Genomic DNA, 12524 nt, shown 5'->3' on the forward strand with positions numbered 1-12524 from the left:
AGTAGTATGAGATCAAAAACCTCCACCGGACGCCTTACATTTACCCATGTTGATGAGGTGCAAAACAAGACAGGTCTGCGCAGCTCCGAGGTGAAACGCATAAATCTAGAAAATCAGCAAACTTATGCAAAACCAAAGCAAGTATCACCCTTGAACTGAATGGTGACATTGGAGCAACACTTTTTTATACAAGAGTTTCGTGTGAAATTATGTTTATCTAACAAAGGAGAATCCAACTTAGAGCCATAGGACACAAGATATACTATCAGGTTGAATTTTCAATAGGACGGACCGCTTAATCGATTGACGATTGAAATTCTGCATACAGAGCATCTCCCTACACTTTGGCTAGGATATCCATACAGAGTCGATAAATTATTGAGACGAGCTTTGTTCTGTCAAAGGTCCTGAGGAAGGTGGTTTGAGACCACCGAAACGCGTCGACCTAGCGTGACAGTCCACATAAAGACCTGTGATTCCTTAGACACAGAATAAAGAATGTATGTTGGATGATTGATAGTGGATGTATGAGTAGTTTGTGAGATTGTGTGTATGTGTTCTCTGTATGGTATACATTTTTTGTGTATAAAAAAAACATTTTTACTGTCCACATATGTATTGTTAAGTATATATATATGTGTTGATTCAAATTTTATGAGATATGAATATAATGAATTTATATATGAAAAAAGTATAAAAAGTAATTTTGCTTAAAAAGTAAAAAGATGAATAAATAATAAAAATGTAAATATGAAATAAACTATTGTGCTCGCCATGCTTTAAAGGACTGTGTTGAAAGCAGAGATTATATAACATTAGTAAAGGAATTTAGGCCACGAGGGAATTATTCTTTGTTATAGCATTGTGTTCCTCTCTTTTCCCTGGCCCAAAGTATGTAAAGAGGGGGTCCCTTATATATGTTGGGACGGACTATAGGATACATCCGAAACAGGCCTTTTAAGAACTGCTTGACAATCCTAGCAGACCAAAGAGAAGGACCTGAAGATGTCCGCCTGAATCTTGAGATGGCCGCCAGATGAACTTTCACAGAAGAATGAGCCAATCCAGATTTAGCCAGCAACAGGATATATGGTAACACCTGATGGGGAGCTGAAGTGTAAGGGTGAATATGTTGTGTCTGACACCATAGGCAGAATATTTTCCATTTTGCTTTATACATCTTATTCGTACTTGGAGCTTGAGCCTGAGACAAGACGTCCCTACACTCCTTGGGGAGGTTCAAATCTCGGAACTCCCTGTACTCAGGAGCCACGCCGCCAAGTGAAACGAGCTCGGGTCCGGATGGAGCACTTGACCCTGAACCTCGACAACAGGGAAGGAACCAGTCGCATGCGAATGGGATGATCCTGAGAGAGCAAGAGGAGTTCTGTGTACCAAAACTGCCGGGGCCACACTGGTGCAACCAAGATCATTCTGCACAGTTTCGCCTTGATTTTCCCGATAAACCTCGGGATTAAGGGTATCGGAGGAAAAGCGTAAAAGAATGCGCCGTGCCAGGCAATCGAAAGCGCGTTCCCCAAGGACCCCGGATGGTGATCCCTGCTTGCATAGAACCGGCATTTGGTGTTCTCCGGGGTCGCAAACAGGTCTATGGTCGGTGTCCTCCAGATTGAAAACACCTCCTCTAGAATGGTTTGGTCTAACTCCCATTCGTGGTTGATCGATTTTTGACGACTTAGCGCATCCGCTGTTACATTGAACGAACCTGCAAGGTGTTCTGCTGTCAGAGCAATTTTGTGAAGGATCGCCCAATCCCAAATTAGTTGAGCTTCTTTGGATAGAGTCTGAGATCTTGTTCCCCCCTGCTTGTTGATATAGTGCATGGCCGTCGTGTTGTCCGTCCGGACCAGCACTGAATGATTCTGAATCCGTGGCAGAAAAGCCTGCAAGGCTAATCGGATGGCTTTGAGCTCCAACAGGTTGATGTGGCACTGGCGCTGACCTGGATCCCAATGTCCACTGACTTGTAGGTCCTGGAGCACCGCTCCACAGCCTTCTAATAAGGCGTCCGTGGTGAGAACCAGGGGAGTCGGAGGAAGCATGAAAGTCAAACCCTCCGCGATGTTGCTTCTCACTGACCACCATCCGCATGCCTCTTTCATCTCTGATGTCACAGTAATCCTGTTGTCGAAAGAGCCCTCTGCTTGGTACCATTGTTTGTCGAGCTGCTCTTGCAGCGGCCGCATCCACAGACTGCAACGCGGAATTAATGGTATGCAGGATGAAATCGATCCGAGCAGGGACTTGTAGAGCCGTACTGTTATGGATTTCCTTTTTAGCAATTGGCGAGCCGAGAGCATCAATTTGTTTTGACATTCGTCTGTTGGGTAAGCCTTGCAGTGTGTCGTGTCCAGAATTGCCCCTAGAAACCTTGCTGACCTGGACGGTTGAAGAACTGACTTGTTCTTGTTGAGCTGAAGGCCCAGGTGATTGAACAGTTGAATGCATGTTGTAATGGCCTTGGAAGTTTCCTGGAAAGATGGAGCTTTGACTAGCCAGTCGTCCAGGTAGGGAAACACTTCCAGAGATTGCTTCCTGAGGAAAGCTGCTACTGGAGCCAATATCTTGGTAAATATCCTCGGTGCAGACCGGAGACCAAAAGGAAGTACTTTGAATTGGAAATGGCTCTTGCATACTGTGGATCGCAAGTATTGCCTGTGAGCTGGGTGGATCGGCACATGGAAATAAGCATCCTCTAAATCCAGAGTGGCCATATAGTCCCCTGGATCTAGCAGACGAAGAATATCCTGGAGAGTGACCATCCTGAAGGACAGTTTGATGAGATAAGTGTTGAGCTCCCGTAGATCTAATATGGGGCGCCAAGTTTCCGTCGTCTTGCGAACCAGGAAGAACCTGGAATAAAACCCTCTCCCTCTCTGCGAGAGAGGTACAGGCTCTATCGCCCCCTTGATAAAAAGCTGGTGGGCTTCGAGACGTAGCAATCCCAGATGTTTCGTTTGACTGGCGCCTGGAGCTCTGGTTGGAGGTAGATTTTGAAACTCCAACGTATGGCCACACTGAACGATATTCAAGAACCACTGGTCTGATGTAATAATTCTCCAGCTGTCTAGACAATGAGAAATCCTGCCCCCCACTGTTGTTATTGGTGGGGCAGGAACAGTAGAAAGAGCCGCGAGGCCGCTACTGCCTCTTGGAGTTGTCTCTCCCTTGACGATTTTGACGTCCTCTCTGCGGTTGACGAGAGAAAGACGCCGACTGGCCCTGGCGTTGATTGGAATAATGAGGTTTGTACGATTGGGAGGATTGTGATGAATATCTCTGTTGGTTGCTACCCCTGTAAGAGGAGAATCCTCTTCCTCTCGCACCTCTAAATGGAACCTTACGATAATTCAAAGATCCCAAGGACTTTGCTGTGTCCGTATCCTTCTTAATGCTTTGAAGGGCGTCATCCACATGCTTTCCAAAAAGCATTTCTCCATCGAATGGCAAGTCCAAGATCTTGTTCTGGACTTCCTGGCAAAACCAGGTCGCCCGCAACCAGCCCTGACGTCGTAGCACAGCTGATCCAGCCAGAGCACGAAAAGCAGTTGACGCTATGTCCATAGCACAATCTATTACCTCTGACGAGTTTCTCTCTCCTTCCATCAACACCTTTCTGGCTTCATCCCTTGTTGATTCTGGAAGCTGTTCCACAAACGGGTATAGATCGCACCACATCTGGCGATCATACCTGCCCAGGATGGCAAGAGCATTGGCAGCACGAACTAGGAGGCTGGCCATAGAGGAGAATATTTTGCCTACATTGTCCAAGCGCCTCCCTTCCTTGTCCGGAGGTGTAGTAAGGTGCGTTGAAGGATTTTTCGATTTGCTTTGTGCCGCTTGAGATATGACAGAATCCGGTTTAGGCTGTCCTAGTAGACATGCTGGACTGCCTTCCGGCGCCTTATATTTCTTCTCCAGCCTGGGAAGAACAGGAATGACTGTCGCCGGATTTTGCATTACTTTAACCCCCTCAGACCATATATGGTCTATTACAGGTATAGATCGGACTGACCTCTTGTATGGTTCTTTAAATTCATAGAGAAATCAGTCTGTCTGCACAGTCGTGATCGGCAGACCAAATCTTTTAGATGCCCTCTCCATGAGGTTATGGAAACCCCCAATGTCAGCTGGTGGAGAGGAAGCCGAATCCTGCCCTGCCACATCAGGATCTTGAGGGCCACTATCATCATAATCCAGATCAGGATCATGCGTAGGATCTTCCTGAACATTTTCATCAGAAGAAACATCCACAACCTCTTGGGTTTCCTCTCTGGGTTCCGGTTCCACCATCCGTAGGGCCACCGTTGTCACAATGATTGCAGGAGCAAGAGGTCTAACAGGAGAAGGAGGGCGCTCCTGTTGTATTATAGGTTGAGATGGAAACCAATTTCTATAATCTTGCAACATCAATTGCAAATCCGATACTAGAGAGGATGGCATGGCCACCATGTCCTGTCCGAAGGTTTGAGGAGGTCTGCTTTGCTGGACATATTGGTGTTCGTAATATTCCTCAGTTTCCGGATCCTGACACTTCACATTTAAGTCCGAGGGACTGTAGGCATCCCCATACGGATTATCATCCTCCTCGTCATCAGACTCCTCATCCAACAGCATAGTAGGAGGCAAAGGTGTTACTCGCCTAGGAGAAGTCATCTCCGGCGTTATTTGCTGCTTTCGCATGGAAATGTGGATCTTTTGAATCGTCGATGGAGAGATGGTCCTCGTTGACGGAGCTTTCATCGTCAACGGTGGATTGATCGTCGATGGCATCGTCGACGAACTCGTCGTCATCAACATTACAGCAGACGTCGTCGATGTCGTCGTCGTAGTCCTCGTCGTCGATGCAGCTGTCGACATTACTCTCGTCGTCATTATCGTCGATGTCGAGAATACAGCCATCGTCGACGAGCAGGAAGGCACCTTAAACGTCGACAAAGTCATCAATGGTGTTGTCGTCGACGCAGCCACCGTTGACGGTCCCGTCGACGGAGCCACATGAGAATTCAGGTCTTTCTGAGAAGAAGTCGTCGACGTACCTGCTGATTTCATCGTCGAAGGACGCTGCTTTTTGTCAGGCTTTCCATCCTGAGAGACAGCAGCCAGTTTTTTGCTCTCCTTTGCTTTTTAGGATGGTTGTGAAGGAACAGAAACATCCTTTTTCACCTTCTTGGCTGTGTCCACCTCAGCAACCTGTCCCAGCCTCTCCTTTTCACCTCGGTGAGGAGATTTAATGGGACTAGCCCGCTCAGACCTATCAGAGATCTGATGATGGGCTTTGACAGGTGCCCCAGAAGAAGTAGAGGGAGGAGACATACCCCTCTTTCTGGATATTCTGGAGGATGTAGCAGATGAAGAGTCCTCCTCACTCCCTAGCACAACTTGTGGTAGAAAAATCTGAGGCTCTGAGGCTCTCTCAGGAAGGTTCTATGGGGTGAGGCTATTCTGATTGGTTGTTGCAGAAAGTTTGGGCTCTTTTGCACAAAGAGGGTGATATGCTACAAAATTAGATGAGGCCTAGGCCTGATTTTCTCTTTTGTACCTATGGTTATGATATGTTTTTATTTACCGAGGCTCCCATTCCGACGACGGGAATGATACAAAGCATGGGAATCTATGAAAGTTCCAATACTGGGGTAAAGAGAGGCTCCCCCATAATCCCACCCTTATAATGGTTCCTTGTCAATACTAAGTGAAAGATAACTAACTCTCAACCCTGGATAGAGTACAAGGTAGATTCAGTAATTTCTTGTGGAAGTAGCTGCCTCTAACATGTGTGTTCATTTCTTCACTCCTAGGTGTTGACTTTATATTGACTTGTGTGGACCAGACTATTACCCCTGTTGCCTTAGGGGTGAACTCCCACCTCTGCCTGATGTCCTGTGGGGTGTTCGAGACTATGAACTGCCTCAATGCGTCAGCATCAGGTGCCGGGGCAGAGTCATCTTCCAGTTTGCTGATTCAGACCATGGTGAAGAGATCTCAGTGCTACATCATGGAGGGGAAGGAGGTACTCGTCATTGGAGCCGCAGGCATCTGCAAGAAGTACATCTGGGAGACCACAAGAGATCATGGAATCAAAGTGAGAGCTCTTCATTTTCATGTTTTATATGCTTTTTGTTAAATATATTTGTTATAGGAATTTGTTTGTAAAACAAAAATGGTTGTTGAATGGCCTCATGAAACAATGGGGCCTCTAAGCACCCATTCAGTGTCTTCAGATGAGTCACCCATGTGGCAACTCCTTTGAAAATAGAGAGATCCGCACAAAGCCAGCACAGATCTCTAAACAAGGAAGCCTGTAATCCGCCATTGTGGAGATCTGGATGTTAACCAAACTCTAAATGAGGTCCGTAGTATTGTTTGCTAGATGGGGGGTGGAGCAATCTGTATTAAAGTCATTGAGTCAAGCTGCGTTGATTTTAGTTTGTTGCTATTGATGAGTAGGTAAACTCTGTTTTGGTGGGGCTGACGTGCAGAATGAGGCTGAACATCCATGTCATCATCATCAAATACTTTATTCCGCTCCACTGACCAACAAAAGTTATAGCAAATAAAAGAAAACCATATACAGTATTAAAATTCATAGGATTGAGGGAAACGTGTTAAATATACTAAAAACAGGTATTAAAAGACATCTATACCATAAATGAGTCTTTAAATAATATCGTACCTTTATGGCACATAGCATGTAATTTAAAACAGCATGTATACCAGTTTCATTTCCCAGACAGTGCGAATAAGTAAAGGCTGCAACATGGGATCTTATTTTTAAGGCTCATAATATAGGGAAGAGTAATCCCACTCTTTCTGCTATGTAAAAAAACAAAAACTGCATAGGCTTTGTCCCGCTGGGAATTCACAGTGAAAGCGAGGAAGAGTCAAAAACCATGAAATGTTATGTTATGTTAAGTCCACTTGTAGCGCGCGTGGATACTCAAGAGTGTCCTGGCGCGATGCCTGAGAGGAGATTATCAAACAAAAAGGTGAGTCTTAAGTTTCTTTTTGAAAATGACAGGGTTCTGGATAGACCGCAGGGAGAGGGGGAGGGCATTCCAGGCTGCACTGGCCTTCACCGTAAGGGAACTGCCACCCATCCTCTGAAGCCTAAAGCGAGGCACCTGGGCAAGACATTGGGTCGCAGAACAAAGAGCACGAGCCGGGAAGTAAAAAGAAAACTGCTCCTGAAGATAAGGGGGAACAAGGCCATGAAGGGCCCGGTGGGCCACCACTAGAGATTTAAACCGGACCCTCTCAGCAACAGGAAGCCAGTGAAGGAAGCTTAATTGAGAAGACACACTGTTCCTTGCCGAAATGCCCAAAAGCAATCTAGCGGCCGTAATCTGAACTACCTGAAGTTTTTCAAGCAGATAACCTGGGGACCCAACAAAGAGAGCATTGGCGTAGTCCAAGCAGGAAAGGATCAGAGCGCAGGTGACAGTTTCTCTGGCTGCTTGAGGAAGAAGCGGGAAAAAGCACCGCAGAGACTTAAGGAGACCAAAGCAGCAGCCAGCCAGTTTCTTAATATGGGTGGAGAAAGAGAGACTCTCATCAAACCATACTCCCAGGTTTTTAGCAGGCTGTCCTGACACCGGGGGGAGCTGGGAGTCAGGGGGCCACAGCTTCTCACGAAAATCAGCGGGAAACCTCCCAAACAATAAGATTTCTGATTTTTGTTCGTTGAACTTCAGCTGAGCATCAGCCAGCCATTTAAAGATGGAAACCAGACACAGTTGAGCTGCTGAAACAGAAATGGAGGTCTTATCCCAGGTGAACAGCAGCTGCGTGTCGTCGGCATAGGCCATCACCTTAGCCCCAAGCTCATCTGCCAGGTATAAAAGAGGCGTAGCATAAATGTTAAAGAGGAGCGGGCTAAGGGAGGAACCCTGAGGAACTCCAGTAGTGACCAGCTGGGGAGAGGAGGAAAAAGGGGGGAGCCAAATCTGCTCAGCCCGCTCTTCCAAAAAGGACCTGAGCCAACCCCAAGCCGCTCCCGATACCCCAATCTCAGCCAGACGGGCCAGAAGAAGAGCATGGGGAACCATGTCGAACGCGGCCAAGAGATCGAGCAAAATCAGTGCTGCCCTCCCGCCCGCGTCCAGACACTCCCGAATGGCCTCCACCACCTCCACTAAGACAGTATCAGTGCTGTGGGAGGCACGAAACCCTGATTGAGCTGGGTGCAGGAGTCCCTCTGTCTCCACATACTCTGTGAGTTGGTTGTTGACAACCTTCTCACAGACCTTAGCGATGGCCGGGAGGAGGGAGATGGGACGGTAATTCCCTGGGGTAAGGGGATCCAGAGAGGCTCTCTTAAGAAGAGGCAGTATCTTCGCCTGCCTTCCACCTCAGAGGTACCGCAGTGTTTGGTGGGACAAATTGACAATACCATTCACCTCGGTATTCACAGTCTCTGCCCCCGCTGCCAGGAGCCTCGCCGGGCAGGGGTCAGAGGGAGAGCCAGACTTAAGCCCTCTGAGGATTTTAAGAGATTCCAGAGGAGCAACTGATCAGAAAGCTGCAAAGGAGCAGGCAGGGTCGGCCGGTAGAGCAGCCAAAGGTCCCATACAGCAGCCATTGCACGGAGAGAAGGAAGCCTGAATGGCCTGAATTTTCTCTCTAAAGCAGCGGAAAAGTGTGTCACACCAGGCGAGAGAAGAAGGAATGACACTCGCCTGGGCCCGAGGAGATGTAAAATTCTGCACTATAGAGAAGATGTGCCTTTGACTGTGAAAGCTATCTGAAAGTGTATAGTTTGCAGACGGAACCTTGTCAGAAGAAAATTGTGCCTTTCTTTTATAATGATCTGTATGTAAAGTGCGGGAAGTGGAGGTAAGACCCTAAGAGTGTTTCCTAGCCGTCCTGCTCTAGTCTGGGTTTGGGAAATGGTCAACAGACTATCCGGGTTAAGATAAAAATTTGGAACACCAAGTCTTTCAAAACCCGTTTTAATGTACTTATTCCATAGGATATCCGGACAGTGTCCAGCTTCAGACAGTTCTGTAAGATTGACCAATATAGATGGGCTTCTAGGTTTTTCCAGATTTTGCGCCTTAACAGAAGCGGTTGCAACTTGATACAACTTTCTATATAATCAAGCCCAACCTCCTCGTGGCAAAAGGCCCTCGACGTTGAACGTGGACCTGCCAGTAGTCTTCTTATAAATATGTCTTCCACAATTTGTAGGGGCTTGCCAATAAAATACCCCTATAAACCTGTGCCAAATGTTGCCACAGACACACATTTACTTTTAAAGATGCCAAGTATTCTTTAAGTGGTTTATGGTTTAGTCTTTTAGAGAAGCTTAAAAACTGCATCAACTGCTCTTTGGAGTTATCGTAATTTCTTCCACATCTAGTAAAACTTTTTAGTCTTGGCAAGTTTGGGACTGCATTTCATAATGAAGGACTTACTTTGATTTGGGTTTTTAGTCCCAAGCTACTCATAAAACTGTTAAAGCATCTTGTAAGACCTGGAGACCATTAGCAGTTTGTGTGATGAGGACAGCTTCGTCTGCTTAAAGCAGCACAGGGATTTTTTCATCATGGATCTTTGGCAGGCCTTTCCTGGCCATTATCAGGTGCTCTCCCAGGGAATTAATATAAATTAAAAATAGAAAAGGTGCCAGGACCCAGGCTTGTCTAACCCCAGTGAGGGATGGGAAGTCCACAGATAGATCTCCGTTCTTGGTATACCACATTCTGGCTGTAGTATGTTCATGTAATCTACTGAGTAGGGCTATTATTACGCTATCAGTGCCTAATTGGAGCATTATGGTCCACAGCTTTGGGTGGTCTACCCTATCAAAGGCACATGTAAGTTCCATGAATGCAAGATGGACACATCCTTTGTCCTAATACAAGATCTAGTAGCGTGAGCTTGAGCGCCGGGACACCCCGTTGGGGTAGCTGTGCGCTATATAAAATACACAAATAAATACATTTTTTTGCCTTGGTGTATTTTTGGACAATCGGGAGAGACTTAAATATTGTTCAATAGTGCCCAGACCTAGGAGAAAACCAAACTGTAGATCTGAGAGCCTGCATGACTCTGCAGCCCACGTTTCAAATTTGGCCAATAGTACCCTTCCTAGGATTTTAACTGTGCTATCTAGGAGGGATATTGGGTGGTAGTACTGGGGTTGGCTCTACTCTCCTTTTTTGAAAATACGGACGATAATAGCCTCCTGCCAGGTCTTAACCAGGGGGCCTGTAATTGCACTAGTTAATACACTTGTTATTAAGGGTGCCCAGAACCGTGGGAAAGATTTGAAAAGGTCTTAGGGGATTCCTTCAGGGCCTGGTGCTTTCCTGGAGGAGCCACTCCCTATGGCTAGAATTATATATGCCACTTTTATTGAGATACTTAATTCAAGTGTAGCAATTGAATCACAATTAACTATTATGCTAGGGCTTGCATTCAGAGTCTTCTCTTTTGGGACAAAGACTTTGGAGAAATGGGCCACCCAGTCTTTGCTTGGATAACACAGTCCATTGTTTGAGGGCCCCCATCCAAGTGATTCAGGGAGTTTACTACCTGCCAGAAAGCTCAGGAGTCTTTTGTCACACTTGCCATCATAAGATCTTCCCAGTCTTTTTTTTTATCTCATTCTTTCTTTTTTGGATTGCTTCTTTGTAAATTTGTCTAGCCTGGTTTATTCATGTTTGGTCTTACGGGTATTTGCTCAAAGCAAGCTTTAAGAGTCCATGGGCTTTAGAGCAGGTTCCATCAAACCACTTTGGATTGTGACTAAAGTTTGCTGACCCTTGGTTAATCTGCCTGCCATATACATTTTCAGCCTGGTATATGCAGGTATTACTTCTGCTGGGTTTGCATCTTTTTGGAGGATCTTGTCTATTACTGCTTGGTTGTTTATAGGGAGATCTCTATGGAATGCGTCCTTGTCTATTTTATCCTATTTAATAGATAGACCTTTATTCCTGAATTGCTCTATTTGGAGTTGAGGGATTTTCAACGTGACCTTATCCAGGGATATCTTAAGCTTCAGGATAAACCTCTATATTGTCCGCGACTTTGGTGTCCCCATGATCAAATATTTTGTGATAAAAATGTACAAGGACCAAATGAAACGGCTTCTGCGAGGTGATCAGAAAGATATGGTAGAAAGGTGATGGCCTTCTCATATACTATGCAATCAGCCAAAGAAACAGATATGAAAGTATATATATATATATATATAAAGGCCCCCTTTAGCTCGGCCTGACTTCGATCGGGTGGCTGCAATGTGGTAAGTGACAAACCCATTTATATGCGCAAGTCCAATAACCATGTCTCTTGACATGGTTATGGCGTGGCTCAGTGGTTAGAGGCGGCAGACCCGGAAGCTGAGATCAGCCGTGGACCAGGGTTCGATTCCCCGCCTTGGCGGGTTTCGGGCTCAAAAATTCCACGGACTCGACAATTCTCGCTCCGGTGCCTACTCGACTCACGGGGTCACACTCTGTGACTCTAGGCAATAGCTTGCTTAATCTCCACTACGGCCCCTCGCGGCGGGATGCCTGGCTTTCACCTTGTGAATACCCTGCCGGGATATCTCACTGGGGAATACCAGGACGGGTTCCCTAAGCAAGCGCCTTGAGACCCCTGGGTGATTCGTGCGCTATATAAATCGAAATACATTTACATTTACATTTACAACATATTTGGTGATGGTCAACTGCATTCAGCAAGTCTGGAGACTCCTGTTTAGTGCGCAGGCCAGCCACATTCCATGAGATTAGGTTCAGGGACTCAGACCCCATAGGGAGTTTATTGATGCACTGTGAGTTTGATGCTGCAGTTTTTGGGTAGCCAGTCCAATTGCTCTAAGGGGTAGAACTTATCATACCTATTAAATAGAGCTAAAGAGAGGTTAAAATGCGGGTGGAGGGATGCCAAACTGATCCTTGCGATATCTGGTTCTGGATTGTTGTGGGTACTGACCAGCGTCTGTGAGCCTCAGGGGGATAGAAGAAACCCAGGGGGAGCACTCTAATGTTATGTTATGTTAATTTAATTTCTTAAGCGCAACGGTAACCTGAAGGTGTCCTGGCGCTGACTGCTGCCTTCCAGTCAGCGAGGTGTGTGATGATCTATGAAGTAAAAAGACAGGGTTTCAGTCCCTTCCTGAATTCCAAGATCTCTGTGGCATTCCTGAGTTCGAAAGGAAAGGAAGCTCATTCCAACCTGGTGGCAGATGTGATGAAACTTCTCCCCCCCAAAACTGCATCAACTGCTCTTTGGAGTTATCGTAATTTCTTCCACATCTAGTAAAACTTTTTAGTCTTGGCAAGTTTGGGACTGCATTTCATAATGAAGGACTTATTTTGATTTGGCTTTTTTAAATGAGGGTATGACCACCCCTTTTGCTCCGGCGGAGCCGAGGGCTCTTCTGGGGATGAACCATTTGAAACACCATTTCAGGTGGTCCGGGCCTACTCCTTGGAGAGCCTTGAAGACCGTGCATAGAGATTTGAATTGAATCAGTTGTTTAACTGGGAGTC

General features: G+C 46.2%; 1 protein-coding gene across 1 annotated transcript in view; it reads left to right on the forward strand.

Moving 5' to 3' along the window:
• The window catches only part of LOC144759999 (carnosine synthase 1-like), a 510578-nt gene that overhangs the window by 335500 nt on the left and 162554 nt on the right, over window positions 1–12524 (forward strand). The window contains exon 8 of the mRNA XM_078646513.1: window positions 5820–6103. Within this exon, the coding sequence (XP_078502639.1) occupies window positions 5820–6103 (284 nt within the window). The remainder of the gene's footprint in view (window positions 1–5819; window positions 6104–12524) is intronic.

Source organism: Lissotriton helveticus, chromosome 1_1 (genome assembly GCF_964261635.1).
Source record: "Lissotriton helveticus chromosome 1_1, aLisHel1.1, whole genome shotgun sequence".
In the NCBI taxonomy this organism is placed as follows: domain Eukaryota; kingdom Metazoa; phylum Chordata; class Amphibia; order Caudata; family Salamandridae; genus Lissotriton; species Lissotriton helveticus.